Source organism: Lissotriton helveticus, chromosome 3_1, assembly GCF_964261635.1.
Source record: "Lissotriton helveticus chromosome 3_1, aLisHel1.1, whole genome shotgun sequence".
In the NCBI taxonomy this organism is placed as follows: Eukaryota; Metazoa; Chordata; class Amphibia; order Caudata; family Salamandridae; genus Lissotriton; species Lissotriton helveticus.
Genome location: NC_136061.1, coordinates 574,315,328 through 574,335,766, shown reverse-complemented (window position 1 = coordinate 574,335,766; position 20,439 = coordinate 574,315,328). Strand labels below are relative to the sequence as shown.

Below are 20,439 nucleotides of genomic sequence, written 5' to 3'. Positions count from 1 at the left end.
GGCAGTTCCAGTTTAAAGTTCAGTGTCTGAGATACAGGGAAAGAGGTTTGTTATCCGGGTACCAATTAAATCTTGAAACATAACATTACGGTGCTGGGGCCAGACAGCATTCCTGAGCGCCAAGGACAACTTTGACGGATTAATATAGGGAGGGGTGTAAATGGGAGGCATTAATACAGGAGATCCTATGGTCTAGCAGCCACCCATCCCCACCAGAGGCAAGGAATGCGTGGTTGCGGGGTGGAGGTGGGGGGTGGCCGGGTATCGAGGCCACTTAGGAGAAGGAATTTTTGAGATAAGGAGAACGGGCGGTCCCTCACATCTGGTCGGTACGGGGGAGTTGCGAGTCCAGCCATAGTAGGGTGCGTCACCCAGAAAGGAGGGTTTGGCGCCAATCCAACAGTGGACGGGATCCTTGGTTTAGCAGACAATGTTGGCATACGATAACACAAAGTAGAGCAAAGTTCTAGGACAGGCACTGGGCCACAGCGTTGGGGCCCTCGGATGGGTCATATTCTGAAGGTTTTTCCACAGAGCACCAATTTCGCGGCGGCTTGGATCTCACCACTGGATGTAGTGCTTCGCTTGTGGTGGAGGGCGAGCACCGCCTCTGGGGCCACCTGGTCCGGGATGTCTCCATTGATGAAGTCCATGGTCTTCATCTCACTGGAGGCGAGAGGACCAGAAATTGGGGTGGACCAGCTTGGGCACTTTGTAGGTGGGGCTGTAGTGGCTCACCTTTACTTTGAGCTGTTCCACAGACTAGGACAGCTTGTTGTCACTCTCCTCATTTGCCACAGTAATCTTCGTGGTGCTGTGAGACAAGCGCGATGATCAGCGGGAATTCCAGGGGACAGCTTCTCTGGAAAATGACCACCAGAGTCAATTAAATGCAAGGTGGCATGCCGGGGATAGACGGTGATGGGGAGGATGGTTGCATGAGGTGGTCATGGTCGGGGGAATTGAGATGTGTAGGGTGGGCATTGTGAACGCGGGTCAGGTAGAGATTGCAGGGGGGGATCGGGAGGGCGTTGTTGTGAAGGGGTGTTGGTGGGCGGTGTTGGGGTCCCTGGGGGGAGGTGAGGGCCTTGTGGGCAAGGTGGTCGACTTTGGGGCACTGGGATGGGGTTCCGGTTTTGGTGTGGCTCCACCGGGCACTGCATGGAGTGCCGCCCCGACTGAGGGGGTTGGCACAATTAAAATCAAGCATTGAAAACAAGGGAAACATTGGTTTCAGAAATTACACACATTTAGGGAACAGAACACTAACACGATCTTACAACTGCTTCAAAGCGCCAGAAGCTGAGGCCGCCATGTGCTTTCTCTTGCACCACTGCAGGTACGGGTATGTTTGCAGCAGTACTACTCCACAACTGGGGAGAGACATGGGACTGGAGGGCTAGCGGCAACGGAGAAGAGGATGGAGGTGCACCGCAGGGATCTAAGAGGCAAGATGAACGGTGGCTCACAAGCGGGCCTAGAAGTGCGCTTACATATTTATAGTTCTGTAAGATCCATTGTGGGCAAATTGTTACCAGCACATTAGGCAAATGATGACGAGATTATTATCCACTGGATTGTAAATAAATTGTGAGATACCCAGGGGGCCGAAGGTATCGAGCGAGGGCGGGTCAGCATAAAGGAGAGGGGCTGCATGGGCACCTTGGTCTGTGGCTTGGACTGGGTACTCAGGGCTGGGGTGGGAGCAGTAACAGAAGAGGGGGTTGGAAGGGGGCAGCAGGATGGGAGATTGGGTCTGACCGGGCCAAGCCAGGGTCACCGCTCGTCCATCGTCTGCCGCCGAGTCCTGCACAGGCAGTTCTCCTGATGGGCTGGGAGGCGCGGGGCATGTGGCTGACCACTCAGTACACAGAGTGCTTACAGAGTCAGACTGCCCGAGAGGGACTGGGGCAGCCAGTGCCAGTGGGGCGGAGGAGTCCCATGGCGGGGTGTGAATAGAAGGCATCTATTGGTCTCTTGCGAGCACAGGTCTGTTAGTAATAAAAAAAAAACATACAACATAGAGCATCAAGCTTTGCATCTGGAATGACAAAAAGAAAGTGCTCACTCACTAATTAAAGGAGACAGTATCACGTCGCAAATAAAGGATCCAGTCCGGGTGGGTGGGCCAAAAGGAGACAGGGCGGTAACAAAGATGGACTAAAAAGCCTCCTTCACAATAGAAAGTCAGCGTTTAGCCTGAACTATGATGCAAGCCAATGGGAAGAAGGGGTGGGGCTTCAAGTCCCCTTCTGAAAGTTTATGGATCACAATAAGCCTCACAGAGTGAGGAGCGCATGCGCGCTCATGCGCTAGGTCTGCGATACCTAAAAAGTCTGTGTGGAAATAGAAACGTGGCTTGGCTGCTCTTTCAGCCACAGCCGCGTGCGATTTTACTGCTGGTACAACTGGCTCCAGTGTTCCTGCATCCTGGACAACCCAGTGTGGGAACACGGCCAGTCGTGATCAGACAGAGTGGTACACTGCCCAGGGACACCCCTGCACCTTGCTCATACTGGGCCCTATGTGCTAAACACCTGTGGATTCGGAATCAAAATATTTTGCTCCTGCTATTCTGCACCCGTGGTGTTTCATGCAATGGCAGTGACTAAATGCGTTTTTATTTATTTACGAGTTCTTCAACTATAATTGTATGTAGTGGCAGGAACAAAATGTGTTTTTATTTATTTATGAGTTCTTCACTATGGCATGAGGAAATGAACTTGCGTCTGTGGAGTGGAGTGAATTAGAATAAATCAGAAATGGCAGCTGTCCAACTGGTTAAAAATGGCAGTGTTAGCAGCACTGCCTGTTCATCACAGCGCCGGGTGTGTAAGGCGCTAGTCGGTAGAAGACTGTGCGAAAAACAAATGAGAAAGCATGGACAAATAAATGAGATATAAGCATTGCTCTGAAATCTATCTCTCTTCTTGGTTGTTACGGTCGGAGCAATCTGGGAATAAGATAATGGTCCTTGAGTATAATCTGTATATTCGAAGAAGGATATCAGTGTACAAGCTTAACTTTCTTTTTTTGAATTCAAATCATTTTTATTGAAGAAATCGTGCAAAAACGAAAGAAAATACATACAATAAATGGGACAAGGAAAAGAATAAGGGAGAAATAAAAGGACAACGCAGATGACATCTTGGTACATGATACAAGACAATCATTGTATGCAAGCCAGCCAAAGAAACAAGTTATAAGTTAACGAAAGGAATACATACTGTACATTACAATAGTGTACTATATAGTACTACATTATCGTGCTCAAGTGCTCGAGTGCCAATAAATACACCCATAGGGAAAAAGGAATAACCTCAGGCAAAGTAGAATACCAAGAGTGCCAATGGATAAACATTAAGTAGCATATAAGGAGTGAGACAAGATTACAGCATACCTCTACATAAAATGGTGGTACATTACAGAGCTATATATTCACAGTAGACTAGATTCAGGGTGGTTCAAATGATAGTGTTGAGGCATCTAGGGATTTCCACAGTTTCCGATGGGAATTGCGCCAAGGGGAGGAGTGGAGAGCTGGGTTGTCCGCACCTCTTAGAAAGGTCAGCCACTCCTGCCAGACTTTAAAAGACATGTTGCTAGCATTTTTCCAATTGCACAATATAACCTTGCATGCTAAGGTGAGCAAGAGGTCCATCAAGTGACGGTCGTTGTCATTGACCAGTGTAGGATCCAAGACTCCCAATACAATATATGAGAATTCCCTGGGGGGTTGAGTGTTAAAGATATGCCCTATGCATTTGAAAATTGTATCCCAATATGACTGTAGAGTGGGGCAAGTGAAGAGCATGTGTGTGAGATCGCCAACAGCAGAATTGCAGTTCCAGCAACTCGGACTGTCTCGTAAATGGAGTTTGAAAAGTTTTTCTGGAGTTCAGTATGACCTATTGAGCAACATGAATTCAGTCTGTGATAAAATTGGGGATATTTTAATCGAGAAGGCTGTGTTGTAAATTTTTCCCCAGTCAAACGTGATGTTAGTGGTATTAGGTTCGGATTCCCATTTAGCTTCGTTTCGTTTATGTGCTGTCCTTGGGTTAGGTGACACGAGCTTGTATATCTTGGATACGGTATGGCCAGAATTCAATAACAGTGGTTATTGGGTAACTAGCGATGGGACGTAGGGTTTAATTGAACGCGTGGAGATAAGGGTTTTCAATTTTAGAAATTCATAGAAATCCATGGGGGTTAAGTTGAACTGGTTTTGAAGAGTTGAGAAAGGTAGCGGTTGTGTACCTGAAAAGAGGTCTTTAATTAAGTTAATACCTTTATGAGACCATGATTCCCAGTACAGCAACACAGGTGTTGAGGAGAACGTATTTTGAGTGAGGAAGGTGGGATAGGTCCATGGTGAGGAGAGCAGATAGAGGTATTCTGACCTTTCTATTTCCAGCCATATTGGCGTATAATCTAGATGCCCTGTAAGCCAATTAGCCCCTTGTTTACATAGAAATGCCGTTTGATAGTTCCCAAAGCTGGGCACACCCAGACTACCTTTGTCTTTAGAAAGCTGTAGCTGTAGCTTACTTAATGATATTCTGGGCTTCTTACCCTGCCAAAGGAACGAGTTAAAAAGTGTATAGATTTTGTTTAAAAAATCAGAAGAGAAAGAAGAGAAAGTCATCGGGAGCATGCTAGCAAGGTAATTGACCAGGGGGTTTCGGCCCTACCCCACCATGAGAGGTATTATAGGCCGAAGCTTCATTGACATGGAGAGTGGATATTAACCGCTATATGTATCAACAAACCATTTTGCATTTCCTAAATAGCGAATTTTAAGGAATCGCTATTTAGGAAATGCAAAACGGTATGTATGTACAAAATCGCTTTCCAATAGCGATTCCTTAGCATTCCTAATTTGAGATTAGCAAATTGTCATTCGCAAATTACCCCTTCATTTCCATGGGCCAGGAGGCCCATAGGAATGAAAGTGCAATTTGCAATTAGCAATTTGCTGATCGCAAATTAGGGATTTTTCCAAGGGTGCAGGGGTGTCTCAAGAACACCCTGCTGCACCCCTGAAAAAGACATTTGGGGGCATATGGCGCACATACATGCCCTAAGGGCATGTATGGGCGTCATATGGCACCTTTGGTTTTTTTCAAAAAAGCTTTTTGATAAGAATTCGCAAATTACCACCAACTAGAAGTTGGTGGTAATTTGCTAATCCTTAATGGCATTTTTTCCATAATATTTGTTTGATACATTGCATTTAAGGAATCGCAAAATTTGCAATTCCTTAAGTGCAATCGCAAAATAAGGATTAGCAAATTTTGCTAATCCTTATTTTGCATCAAACTTGTTTGATACATTCCATTTGTCTATTTAGCATTCGCAAAGGCCGAAATTCGCAGAATTTCGGCCTTTGCGAATGCTAAATAGCTTGATACATATAGCGGTAAGTCTTTCTCAAAGTCAAGGCCTAAATATTTAACTTTTGGGTTGCCACGTCAAGCCGGAGTTGCCCATAATGTCTTTACTGCCGATATTGTTTAGGAGTTTAACTTCAGTTTTATCCGTATTTAATTTATATCCCGACACCCGTGAGAAATTGTCTATTGTGGACATCAGTGCAGGGATGGCCTTATCAGCCTCCTCAGAGACAACTAGGACATCATCGGCTTAAGCCGTGATCTTGACGTTGTAGTCATTAAAGTTAATCCCAGAGATATGTTTATTGTTCCTGATGTGGCACAGGAACGGTTCAATGGCAAGTAGGAAAAGTGAGGGGGAGAGGGGGCAGCCCTGTCTGGTTCCCTGTTTGAGTTGAAAGGCGGACGAGATCACGCCGCTGGCCCGGACCCTGGCCGAGGGGTCGAAGTAAAGTGGCATGACCATGCGAGTGAAATTTTCACCTAATCCAAAATTATTCAGCGTAGCTTCTAGATACGTCCAGTCCACTTTATCGAATGCTTTTTCAGCATCGAGTGTGATGGCTACTGTGGGCGACGTGGTTAATTTAGCTTTTTCCAAAACATGTGCCAGGACCCTAGTATTGTCCCTAGATAGTCTATTCTTTAAAAACCCCACCTGGGATGGATGGATCAGTTTAGGTAAAAAAAATTGTAGGCGGTCGGCTAAAATCATGGCATAGATCTTACAGTCTAAGTTAATTAGGGAAATTTTTGGGGAGTGTAGTGTCTTTCCCTTCCTTTGGAAGCACTGCGATAATAGCTACGGCCAGGGTACCCGTGACTTTGCCTGTCTCGCTGAATTCGTGGAATAGGTTCAGGAGGGGAGGAACCAGTAAGGAGGGGAAGCATTTATACAATTTTGCACTGAACCCATCAGGGCCTGGGGCCTTCCCATATTTAAGCTTCCTAATAGCCTTTTCAATCTCCTCGGCGGTTATTTGACTGTTAATTTCCAAACGTTCGGAATCTCCCAGGGCAGGAAGGTCGCACTCATTGAGGTAATCCTGAATTTTACTCTCATCAACATCTTTGTTCTTAGAGTATAAAGTATTATAGAATATTTTAAAAAATATCCGCAATTTTATCCGGTTCTGAATAAACCTCGCCCCTATGGTCTCGTATACTATTTATCGTATTTTCCTGGACTTTAAACTTAAGATATGCTGCAAGACTTTTAGCAGTCTTGTTGGACTCACAGAGCCTGAACTACTTCTGTTTATTAAGCCACAACCCAGCTCTATTGCTTATTATTTTATTATATTCATATTTTGTGTACACCAGATGGTTCAAAATTGATGCATCTCTGGATGCTACATGTTGGGTTTCGAGGGCCACGATCTCCTTTTCTAGTTCGTCAAGTTTTTTATTGTAATTCTTATTGATGGCTCATCTAATTTTGATGATTTTCTCCCTTTTCATGGCCTCCCAACGGGTCAGATCTGATGTGTCATTCCGTTTGTTATTCAAAAGGTAATTCTGGAGTGCTTGCTCAATGGATTTCCTATGTTGCTCTTTCTCTAGTATCTCATCATTGAGTCACTAGAGGGATTGGCAGGTCGAAGGCTTAGTATTGGATATAGATAAGGAGATGCAGGAGTGTTCTGAAATTACTCTAGGTTCTATTGTCGTCTCTGTTATTCTAGCAGTGGCGTTACTGGTAATAAATAAGTAATCTATGCGTGAGTACTAGTTGTGAGGTGGAGAGTAAAACGGGTATTCCCTACCAGTGGGATTTTGTAGTCTCCATGAGTCCAACAGGTTGAATCGGGAACAGATATTAGTAAAGGCTCTGTTGGAATTGCTACAGCGATAGGAACAGCGGGAGTTCCTGTCCAGAGCAGGTCAAAGGGTAGGTTAAAATCTCCCGCCAGTATATGCATCTGAGAGTCTGGAATAGTTTCAATCTGTTTGGAGAGTTCACTCCTGAAATCTAACTCGCTAGTGTTAGGCGCATATACGTTGGTAATAAAAAAATCTGTGTTATCTTTAAGCAATTTGGTTGTGACCCACATCCCATGAGCATCAGCCGTATGAGACACTATTTCAATGTTTGATCTTTTTGCAACAGGTGTTGGGACACCATTTTTCTTGCCTACCGCCTCCAAGTAAACAACTTCGTGTAATATCTATTCCTGAGTGTTCTGAACTGTTTAGCATCAATTTTCGTCTCTTCTAAGAGAACGACATCCCATTTCAATCTCTGTACGTAATCCAAGATCTTTCTTCGCTTAACCGGATGATTAAGACCTTTTACATTAAGCGGAAGTATTTTCAAATCATTAAGAGAGGAGGTCCCCGTTGGGGACTTGAGTGTAGTGCTTGACAGCATAGCAAGTTAGAAATGTGGTCCACGATCGTTAGTGTGAGCGACCACTGTATTGAAAGGAGGTATAGTACTGGAGCAGGTATCGGGCGCCGGAGCCTCTTGTTGTCCCTGCGACTTGACCTGTAGACAGAAGGACAGACTGACTTGTGGTGGTAAGACAAGCAACTAATAATTGTGGTTAATTGGGATCCGTGATAGTCGGACCAGTGGTGGATTACCCCGGCAGGCTGACATATGTATTCGCATACATTCAACGGGAAGTGGCACTTGAGATCTGGAGATCTGCATTTGAGAACTGGGGATTGGCACTTGAGCACGGACTGGCATTTGAGCAAAGGAAATTATAATGACATACACAAGGGAGAAAACAAGGTAAAATAACAGGACAAACCCCTCCCTCCCTCACTTCAACCTCCCCCTCCCTCCTACCCTCCCCACAGAAAAACTAGTAAGCATGGTGACCAGGGGAAGATAACTCCTCTTCCATGGCCTTCAACAGAACATGTTTAGGCTATTGTAAGCGAATACATCTTCAAACATCTTCAAACAGTAAAGGATAGCTGCCAAACTGGCAATAACTAATTGCGAGGCAGCCGATGACTTGGACTGATGTTGTGATCATAAGTGCGGTTGGTATCAAAGGTACTGTCACCAGATCCCTGGCTGCAAAGACTAACAACTTCAAATCAACAGTTAATATTTGTTGACATTTGTAGCACTGTCGGCCTAGGGTTCTAGTATGCATCGGTGATGAAACTTGGAAGTTGCATCTGTGTATGAGGCAGAGCGTTAGCCTATATTGTGTGAGTATCGAACCAAGATATATCATGTCGGTGCATAAGTGTAGGAAAAATCAAATAACGCCATTACAATTAACAGATCTATGCGAACTCTATTAGGATTACAAGATCCGATTAGACTAATAACATACTCTGGATATTTGAACCAAAATCAAAAACATGCAAGAACGAGATATCAAATGACACATATTAGCATCCACATCTGTGCATAATGGCAGAACCCAGCCATGGGTTAAGACTCATGGGTGCTTAGTGTATGAAGCGACGCCATAACTGAGGCTTAGGTAACTCAAGCCCTATGGAAAAAAAAATACTTGGATGTAGCTCAGGTAAGGTAGATCAAAGCTATTGCGAATGGACATGAGCGTTAAAGTACTCGAGGTAGGAGATCAACAGCGGTATTATAAAGTGATGCAGACTGATAATCATGAGCCGCCAGTGGACGGGCCAGAAGCAGGTTGACCGGATGATGATGTGTCCATAACTAGCTCTTCCTGACCATCGAGGAGACTTTTGAGGCAATTGGGGTCCACAAAGACCTGAAGATTCCCTTTTATGAATACCCGGAACCGATTTCGCTTTTTGTATCCAATGAAAGTTAAGCTTGTACGCAGGCTTGCTCTTCGACCCAGATTGCGTACAAGCTTAACTTTCATTGGATACAAAAAGCGAAATCAAGGCCCTAACGCTTTGCTGGGGGTTTGCATTACTTTCGTAAAACAAACCCGGTGCAAAGTGTTATGCTGAGATGTAATATTCAACGCAAATCAGGATTTCCGTTGAATAGTTTTCCAGAGTAACGCAAAATTCTGCTGTTCACTGCTTTGACCTAGTTTGCATCAAGGACGTGTTCCATGGGTGAGAGATTGGTATTCCCTTGCAACCACCCAAGGGTTTTGATGCAAATCCTGATCTACAAACATTAGTTGTATGCCAAAATCTTGTGCCTCCTGGAGATGTTACCATTTCTCCTCATTTTTCCTACTTTGCATGTGTGCCGCATTGTACAGCACGTATACAAAGCATGGAAAAGAGTCTAAGGATACTTTTTGTACAGGAAGGCCCCCCTTCTAGTACTAAAACAATTTTCTATAGAACATAACACCCCATTGTACTATGATGCAAGGTTGCATGCATTGACACATAGCAGACTAAACTGTGCAAAACACAGGGACAGAGGAAAAGAGCACCATATCTTTTTAGATAAATCCGCATTTCACTCTCTCCTTTACTGCTAACGCCAGACCTACAAAATCACTTTCCGCATCTGACCAGGCTCCCACCACCACCCATTCACACATTAGATTAAAGGCTGCCAGTTTTCACTTTTTACTGATTTTTACAGATAAATACAAACAGAAAATAATGTGTTTCCTGCCTGCAATTATTTTTAAAAGCAGAAAAATACAGAAAATTGGGCTTCTTTTGAGTGACTGTTCATGCTGTCTTTCATGAATTCCAGGCCAACAGCTCAGCAGTTAGGCAGCATGGGGAATGAACAAACAGCATGTGATTTCTTTAAGTAATGGCACATATTAACATATATTTGTAGTATAATGGAAATGTTTATCTATATATGTATTGTTTAGTTATATTTGGCTGCTTAATTTGCTAAAACACATTAGGCATCAAAGTATGAGTGCAGATTTACCAATTAAATAATTGTAGAAATATATAATTGTATAACTTTATTCAGAGAATAAATATGGAAAAATGCTAATATAATGGTCAAAAAATAAATATGTATAAATACTGATGGAACTGTTATAAAAATAGGTACCCCAAAACCGAGAGCCCTAATTATATGATAATAAGATTCACTTTATAGCAATGAGTAGTTGTTTTCACTTAGTGACTCACTGATACTGCTAACCCATGTACAACATACTCCATAACTTGTAACCACAAACCCCCATTGTACCACTGGTGAACTACTGGCACCATTACCAAGCTTCCACTATCCTGCCGAGTGCCTTCAACTCTGGTGCATATTCTATCAGGAGACCCATACTTTCCTGCTGTATCACTTACGGGCACTGCTGCACACTGCATCGCATAAACCCACCCATTGAGCACACTGCCGCTGGCAGTCACTTCGCCACTGTTTGACACGGTGCTGAACACCCCATTACTGCCTCCCCACAAGTTTACATCATCGCTGATTGACCCCTGGGCTCTTTCATTACTGCCAGGCACACTGGTACACACAGGCTCTACTCCATCACTGCTAGACTTCACGCTCCACTGCCCCGCATGACTGTATCTAACAAGGACCCAAAATAAAAGGGATGAACAATCAGAAAAGTAGGTATATGCAAATGATGTTGCACGATTTCTATCTGATCACATTCTTGCTGCTCAGTTCATGAACTTTGAGTACATGACCACATTGTTTTAGGTTGCACCTTGAGCCTACAACTGGTTGAGTCAAAAGACACTGGCTAACTACTGAATGACGAATTAGAGATAGTTTGCTTTTATTTTTGTCAAAAAGTTATAGAAATGCTATTCTTGGATAACCTCTTGCTCTTACTTAGGTGCCACTAAGTTTTATGAGTTGAACAGGGGTGCAGGCTTCCTTAAAAGGATACTGACATAAGTCCCTGTCAGGACAGTAGCTCTTAAAGGCTGCTACAGCTGGGGTAGAGTCGGTAACACTTCGGGTTTGTTCCCCAGGCCTTCCAGGCACTGATTTAGCAAATATCCCATTTATCGATATCCCATTTATCAATATCGATATCCCAATTATCGATATCCCATTTATCATGCACTGACTTAGCAAATATCCCATTTATCGATATCGATCCCATTTATCGATATCGATCTGCCTCTGTATATTAGTGTCAGCTGTGTTGTGTAGATCTCTTACCCCCACAGTCAGCGTACATATGTATATGAGGTGATAGCTACATGTATATTTCATCCTGAAAGTATCATGCAAGGCCTATGCATTGTGGGTAGCTTACCAGCCTGAATGACATACCATATAGGCAGGAGTATTCCCATCAGATCACCACCCGCCTGGGTTGTGGGTTGAAATCATGGCACTCAGTGGCGCCCAAGACATTAACATCATGGATGTGAGGTGCCTGTGTTCTGCTCCAGCAGAGCTCTGGTAGCCTGGCTGTACTGTTGCCTTGCCTCTCTCGAAGTCAGGGCTGTGGGTTGCTACTGGAATTGAACTGGACTAAGTTAAAGTAATGGTCTGAACCCTCACTGTTTTTTTTAGTAAGTAGGTTGGTTAATTACTACATCTAGTGATCTGTGGGTGGATTTATAATTTGACTGATGCATCTGTGGGAAACGTCTGTCCTTTGACAGGGCCTTCCTTCCCTTGACTCTCGCTCTGGTATCTGCCAGTCAAGCTCTTAGGTGCCTCTTCCAAAAATAAGACAACAATAGAGACCCCTGCGTTAGGGCTGGGTGGTCTTGTTATACCCACTTCCTTTCTCTTATTGGTGGACTCGCAGGGATCCTCCTCCCCTTCTTGTGAAAGTTGCTTTTAAATCCATTGCTCTTCTTGCCTAATCAGCATTTCCATTGTGTGGACAATACCTTTTCCAGCCCCTGGGGGTGGTTGCCAGAGTCTTTCTGTTATCCCTGTCTTCCTGCAGGATGTGCTGCTCGTCTCGGGCCAGGCTGTAGGGATAGTATTCTGAGGACAGCTGTCTCCTGGCTTTGTTGTCCGGGGAAGTGGGGAAAAGGGAGGTGTCATTAACAGGAAGACTAGAGTTATAGGGGCTTGGGAAAAGAATGGTGCAAGGAGGTGTTGTTGTGGTGCCAACCTCATTGGGAAACGTGTGTGGGCCTATCATTCCTCCAAACAGGCTCCAACTCTCAGCGTTTCTTTGGCCTTGGAGTCGGGTGACGAGCAGTAGAGCAACCAGGAAACACAAAGCTGCTGGAGCTGCTTTGGGAACCCTAAGGCTCGCATCAGTGTGGAGTGGCGAGGTTGTGTGTCTGAGCTCCCTGTGGGGGCTGGACAGCTGCTGGTGCTGCTTGTGATCGGCCACAGAGCGGCTGGGCTGGAGAGATAGTCTGCAAAGTTCTATATGGGGCGTAGGGCTGCCAATGCTCCCATGATTCTGGATATTGGTAAATATTGAAACTTAATTCCACTTCTGCTGAGGATGTATGTCCCCTCTACCAGTACTGAGACTGACCATTACTTTGACTGTGGCCATTGAAGAGTCAGATTACATTATCTTCATTCAACACTGTAGTCAATGGGCAGATTTAATTTTCGAACTTGAAATCTAGGTGCTAAAGTCTTTTTGTGGTTGGTGTAATTTGCAAGACCAAAGTATTTTAATAAAGAACAGTATCAATTTGCCCCTGGACAGACTTCCTTGAGCAGTAATAGGTCAACTTACAAATGGGCACTGATGAAACGAAAAGCCATTCCAGCTAAAAACAGATTGGAGAATCCATGCAACATTTCATTTTGTTTGCAACATATGTTCCACTAACAAATGGATCACCACCTGAGCACCCGAAGAGAGAGCTTTGTGATTAGAAACCCCAAGCCTGTGGGCCACCGATAAACCTTACCTATGAACCTTGATGCATCCTAATGATCTCATTCAAAGCGAGAATCTTCCACACTGACCAAAACTCCCCCCGCCCATCAACACTACTGCAAGGGGGGTGAACATGCAGCTCTCCATCATCCCAAAATGATCCCAGCCTGCACACTGAACACAGAGGCTTTGTCCTCGCACATCTCAACGACTGCAACATCATCTTCCCTGATCTCCCCAAGAGACTCATTGCAGACTCCAGCAAACTCCAAGCATCCAGTAGGTGCCTTCACCTCATCAAGCAGAACCACATCAAACCTGTTCTCAAAGCACTCCACTGGCTCCTGGTAGAGGCGAAGAAGTGTAGGCACCAGCACTACACTACATCCATACAAGAGATCTTTGCTCTTTGTCATCCCAACATATTAACCAGCAGTTCTTCAAGCAATTAAAAAGGGGGTAGATCTCTGAGTGTACATTGGCCACAACTCTGGAACACCATAAACTCAAACCTTAGAGTTCAACCCAACCCCACGAAGTTCAGAAAACTCTTGAAACCTGCACTTTTCAGGTGTTCCATCACCAGAGACTGTCTAGCAACATGGGGTTGTGCTGAAGTAAATTGACATGATTATTTACCCTGATCAATTGGCAATTAAATGCTAACTTTCTCTTCTAACAATCAAACTGCCCTTTGCACCTGAAAGGGCAATGAAGTTACTGAAAGGCAAAATACAGTGACGCAAAGCCCTTCAAAATAAATAAATAATGATCAGTCTCAGTAATGAAAGTCTAAATATTGGGGTGCACCTCTTGTATGCACAGATATTTTTCCTTAGATGTGTCCAACGGGTGGTGTTTCATCTCTATGTGCTTCAGGTATGTCACATTTGTGAATGCAAAATATGTTTCTCAAGTGAGTGTTCAGAAGAGACTTTCCATAGTTGTCTCTACAACCTGACCGAGATTGTTGGTTCATAGATGCAACTTCTGGGACAGTTTAAGATGCTTTTTTTTCTAAAGGTGTCCTCGACAAGCACTTCCCATTGACATGTCACAATAGATCTATGATTTGTGCTGTAACCTTGCCTTGTCAGGATATTACATAATTAAGAACGTCATAGGTTTTAGATAGTGGTATCCTATAGACGTACCCCATAGGTATTTCTGATTGATGTGTTCCAAACTGTTGACCCTTAGTGGTGCCCAAGGGAAGTTCCCATAGTTGAGCCTCACAGCGGTATTCCAAAGAGATGTTACATGAGAATGTATCAATGGTGTGTCCAACCGGTGTGTGCCATGTATACGTGTCATAGAATTTCCAATAATCTATCCATTATTTGTGTATTCTGTTTATCTAACGCCCAGCTCTGCCCCTTCATTCACTCTGTCTCCTACCTATTCTAGTCAGTCCACCACCTCTACTTAAGCTTACTTTACATCACCTATAAATTACTTCCAAGGTCTCACCTTCTCCAAAAAGCTTGCAACATTCACAAACCTCCCCTAAGATCCACCCATTCTCCTTGACTACCACTGGCTCACATTTACCAGCACTTGAAGCACCTCCATTGCTTCCTCAAAACACCATTAATGTCACTGTCTATCAAAGGACCTTTCCCTAGTTTAAATACAGAGCACATGAAAATCTCATATCTTCTCAACCAACACATACGTTGTTATAGCAGTTGTCTTTCTATATTGATTCTGATGAATCTGAATCTAATTTTGTTCTGGTTGTGAACATTGGAAGAACATTTGGCGATAAACCTGAGTATGGTTAGTACAATATTGTGATATAATAGTCTGATATTAAAAATATGGTATAGCTCTTTTGATCCACTAATATTAATTTATATTTTGCTTGGATTCATCTTGGGCATACTGGAGATTGATGTTGTTGCTGCTCAGTTAGACCCACATAGAAAATAATTGTTCTTCCAAAGTTGGAATTGCCTCATACACTGAGAATCTCTTAGTCAAAAACCTATACTGAATTATTTTGCAGAAGCCTATTTAATATTTGGCACATCACTTATGATCCATGATCACTCAGCCTTGGGTGGAATAAGGAATGGTCTCTAAATCTTGAAGGTGCAATTAAGAGGTTTATGAATGTTTGGAAATATACATTTAAAGGATTAAAATAAAACACGTTGTGTTATTAGAAGAGGGAAAACGTCTAAGAATAAATAAGAGTAATACCTAAAAAATGTTTATGTGATGGAGTCCAATTTTATAATTTAGTTTTAGAAACAAGAATTCTAATGGGAAGGCAAGGTTAGGTATGATTGCATTCTTAGTTCCCTCCTAATGGTCAATGACAATGAGCTCTTAAATTGGTACTCCTCTGCAGGGGCGGCTACTGAATATGTGCATCAGGGCTCTGTCCTTCGATCTTTTTGATTAATGTGGATAGTAACTGCTAACAGCGATTACCATACACCAATCTTTTGAAAGAATACTTGTACCTGGTTGTCGTTCTCTCACCCTCACTCACTCAAAGTTCAGGGAGCCTGAAAGTTTTTAGAGCCACATGCTCTAGTGTATATTATGTACCAGCCATCCAAGATTTTTTAGGGAGCTTGTTTTACGGGGAAAAAGGGCTGCTCTTGCACCAGCCCTGGCCACCAGTATTTGGGGGTCTTAAGACACCAACCCCAGATGACACACAGGCAGCGCCATATTTTAAGGCAGTCCAGGGCATTTAGGGCACCAATCCGGTACTTCACTGGGCTGCGTGACACTCACTCAGCATTGCCTTTGATTCCGCCTCATGACTCCCACCCTTTCCCAGCTTGTCACTGAGTGGAATAGGCCTAGCAAACATCACAGGCCTCAGCCTAACCTGTGACGACTTGGCAAAGGGTGGGGTTACACAGGAGAAGAAGGAGACTGTTTGTGTACGAGTCAGGGAGAGGCGAACGAATCTGTGAGCATGTGACTTGACCTTACAGAGTCACTAGACTCACAACTCGTGACTCTGTGACATTGGGTCACCTATGCCCATGCTTCTTCTGTGGGGTGTGTATCTTTTAAGGCATTTTCAGGTGGTGTGGTCTGCATTGACCAGGCGACCTAGCTGGAGAGAAGTCTTGATTGGTGAATGGTAACAGCATGGACAAGCCACATACCAGTGTTCTCTTCTAACCAACAGGACTGCTGGTGAGGTATGCCCCCTGCCTCCTGCCTGCTGCTGCCAGTCTGCATGTGCCCATGAGCTCAGGATGTGTGCTGCACAAAAAAGGGCTTCTTTTTGTACTTCACACATCCTGAGCTCATGTATGTCAAGGTGCAATAATGCATGAGCTCAGGATGCGCTCTATACAACAAGGATTCCTTTTTCTACAGCACATATCCTGATCTCAAGGCACCTTGAAATACAAGAGATCAGGATGTGCTATGTGTAACTAATGAGTGAAATTGGCTATTCACGTCACAAGAGGTATGACTACCCAACATTAGTCATTGGTACTAATAAGAGCTTATCGAAACACCTGAGCTCGGGCTGTGTGGGGTACTAACATAATTCCTTGAACATTTTATTTATAAAACTCTGCCACAAAGACATGGGCAACAAGGACAAATGTGACTTTGAATCTCTTCTTGCTTACTGAATCGGTCACCAACAAGCTGCATTTTAAAATACCTACTGGGTTAAGGGCAGGCACCTGTTGCAGGAAATGTTTGTGTGCCCAGCAATTTCCAAGATATAGTAGCAGCAAGATAACTCTGGTCCTTAATGCACTTGCTGGAAGGATCTGTAGTTTGTGCAGTCAGTGTTTTCAGTCATCATAAAGTATCATATAGCTTTAATGTGCCAGCTGCAAAGCAAAATTGGTAACATGCAGATCAGATTTGTATTTTATATAGCTAGCTCAGTAGGTTACTACTTTTGTCACAGAAATCGTGTTGCTCCTTAGCAGTTCATAAATTACAATCCTTTTAAAACAGCACTGTCAGCTATGAATCATCATGCAAAGCATCGTTTTAGAATCGTATTTTTTAATATTATGTTATTATAAGGTTGCTAAAAAGATTCCTTTGAAGAGTAATAATGTCTTATATTAGAGCAGACAACCTCAACAATTGTTTTATGTCTTAAATCTTGACCTTGTGTACCTCCACAATAAGCACTCTTAGCATATAATTCCTAACAATTTGGATGAAATGTGACTCCTACTCCTTGCAACCCTTATTATTCATGTAAAATGTCCTTTACCTTCACGTACACTCGCATATGATTCTTCGTCTCTGTATAATATGTATACAATCTGTTAGATGTAAAGTGGCCTGACACCCTACATTACAATGAGTGCTATAAAAGAAATGAAAAATGAACATGTGCTATAGACAGATGCACCTGCATTCTTACAGTGCATACATAACTATTAAATGTACAGGTTGAATAAAGTAAACAAAACGGTCAAAAAACCTCCTTACAATTGATAGTGTCACTTAAGCAGGTGTGAAGTGACAACAAGTTGAGTTACTTTGTTTCCCTCCCTGGCACTTGCACCTAGGTTCTAGGATTGGATAGCTCCCAGCCAGGTTCAGATTCCAACAAATAGAGGGCTAATGGCCCTTTAATTGAGGCCTTTTCCAACTGGAAATGAAAATAAGCACCCCCTCGCCCCTTGCAGGTTGCTGCTCTGAACGGAAAACAAAGTGTGGATGCTGCTGGTGTTTCTTGGTGTCTGAAAAGACCAGTTGGCTCATACACCAAAGTTTGTTAATTGATCATATGTCGCACGACTCTCAGTTTCCAGCAGCTGCCAATGCTCCAAATCTAACCTGGTAACTCTTCTCCTTCCAGCTGGAGCACGAGAGCAACGGGGGTCTCATTCCCAAGCTGCCTTCCATCCTGGAGGATGAGGAGTTCGAAGATGATGAGCGCTGTCCCTTGTCCGCCAGTTCCAAAAGCATCAACCTCTTGGAGACCTCCTTGAAGCTCCCCAAGGCCTTCAGCTCGCCCATGCTCTCGCCACTCAGCCCCCGGGCCTTCAAGACGCCCACCAAGAAGCTGGGAGCCCTGGGGGACCTGATTGGAGTGGGCACTGAGGGCAAGGGGAAGCTCGTGGGAGGGGAGGAGAACCGGCCCTGCAAACTGCAGCTCCCTTCGCTCAGCATCAGCGCTCCGCCTGTGCTCAGCCCCAGGTAGGTCAGACCCTGCCATTGGTTGAGTGACTCCTTTCATTGCAGCCATTGCCCTTCACTGGATGTCCCAGGCCTTGGGATACTTGGCAGCAGCAGTTCTTTCTGTGAGAGTAAAACTGAAGTTACTTGTTTCTAGGCAATGCTCACCCCTCATGAATTCACACTGTGTAACATTTTGGGCTGTTTGGAGGGGCCATGCAGTGAAAGGTAAGAAGCTCAATCCCACATCATGGACAGTCACCAACTGCAGGGGTTCCTGGGTGTCTCATTGTTATGATGGCGTCTGGTCTGGTTGTAAAACCTATTGGCCCAGTAGCCCTGTTTAGAGTGCAGTACAATTCCTGCATAGAATTAATTACGTTTTCGTTGCAGATCTCTACCAACTCGTCTTGCAAAAAGTGTCCCTTTAACTTTGTGTTGATCAAAGGAGAGGAACGTCTGTCTTGTAGCAGTCGCTGTTTAAAGAATAATTTCAGAGATGTTTTTTTTTAGAATATGGGAATTATCAGCTAGATTCATCAAGCTGAAAACGGCTCGCAAAGGGCTAGATTCTGAGAATCTGGCCCTTTGCAAGTGCAATTTTTGCATTTGGGATTCATCATCCCAAATGCAAAAATCGCTAATAGCAAATTCGCAAATTTGCGAGGAATAGCATTTAAGGAATCTCTATTTGACATTCCTTAAATGCAATTCATTAACCATTTTTAAATTGCGAAATCGCAATTTTTGGCCGCTATTTACCACGAAGTCTGACTTCGTGGTAAATAGCGAAAAAATAGAATAAAGCACTTTAGTGCATTTTTCTCAGTTGCATGTTACACACACGTGTGCGCAACACCTGTGTACATTTGCTTTTCAGGGGTGCTACAGGGTGTCCTTTGGACACCCCTGGCATCCTTGAAATCGCATCCTTATTTGCGATTAGCAATTTGCTAATCGCAAATAAGGAATAACTTCCCATTCATTCCTATGGGCCTACAGGCCCATAGGAATGAATGGGGAGTTATTCCTTATTTGCGAATAGCAATTTGCTATTCGCAAATAAGGATGATGTAGGAATCGCAATATTTTGTGCCATTCCTACATGAATCCCGTTTTGCAAGTCCATATTAGCGATTCCTTAATGATCGCTATTAAGGACTCGCAAAACGGGACTATGATGAATCTAGCTGTATATTCTTTGCTTTATTGCACAAAGAGCTTTTGCATCCTCCAGCTCTAGCCTTGCTTACCAAGCATTTTGTTCTCTTTCCAACTTTCAAAAAGGTTAAAAAGGCCCTTTATAAAAGCTCAATTTTGCCATGGGTCTCATCATGTTCCTGACGTAGTGAAGCATCATGGTATTGACGATGATATTTACATTGAGAACTGTATACAATCCATCTGAAGGCGCTATAAAATATGTTGCCTCCAAGACAGCATAGGAAGATTAGTAGACAGTTACATTAGGAGAAGCAGACCACAAGCCGGAAGGAGTTTGTGAGAGAGGGCCACTGACGAGCCCCTGAATGAATAAACTCCTCCCATCTACAGCGGATGGAAAGTGAGAGGACGGAAAGTAAATTTTCATTGTATGATTTGAGAGTTTGTTAATTTTAATGAAACCCGAATCAGATTTGGAGATTCAATGGGTTGAGTTGTATTCACATTTGAGCAATACAAAAAGAATGTTATTCCGGAGACGTGATCCTATTTCCACAGTTCCTCCACAAGTGGGGACAACACCCCTATTCTGGCTATCTGCAGCTTGTGACTCCACTTGTTAGAAATATCCAACTACAAAGAGGTGGGGTGAAGTAATGGTGAGTTGACCAGGGTGTCATCAACCAAATCTATCACATTAGAGGGAACAAAGTAAAAAATCTTTCTTAGCTGTGAAACTTTCTTAGAAAATGTGGCTACATGGGTCATCACAGTTACGATGCTGTCTAGTATTAAGCCTATATTTGGACTAAGAGGAACACCTTCCTGTATCAAAAATTGAGGGATGGAGCACATGAGGTTGGAGTTAGACACTAGCACCCTAGCTCCAAACAATGTATTTCAGTTTTGCTATCATTCAATTAGAGATAGCAATTCTGCGTCTTAATCCCGATATTATTCAATCAAATACTGGTTTGTGAAATTGCTTTGGTGAACCTTCGAGCTGTGCACCGATTTGTGAGATAGTGTGGCGAAAGGAAATATATCCAGAGAGG

General features: G+C 43.6%; 1 protein-coding gene across 1 annotated transcript in view; it reads left to right on the top strand.

Annotated features, from left to right (window-relative positions):
- The window catches only part of LOC144822714 (voltage-gated delayed rectifier potassium channel KCNH8-like), a 1,606,123-nt gene that overhangs the window by 1,343,651 nt on the left and 242,033 nt on the right, over nt 1-20,439 (top strand). Inside the window, exon 12 of the mRNA XM_078680531.1 lies at nt 17,901-18,241. Coding sequence (XP_078536657.1) covers nt 17,901-18,241 — 341 coding nt within the window. The remainder of the gene's footprint in view (nt 1-17,900; nt 18,242-20,439) is intronic.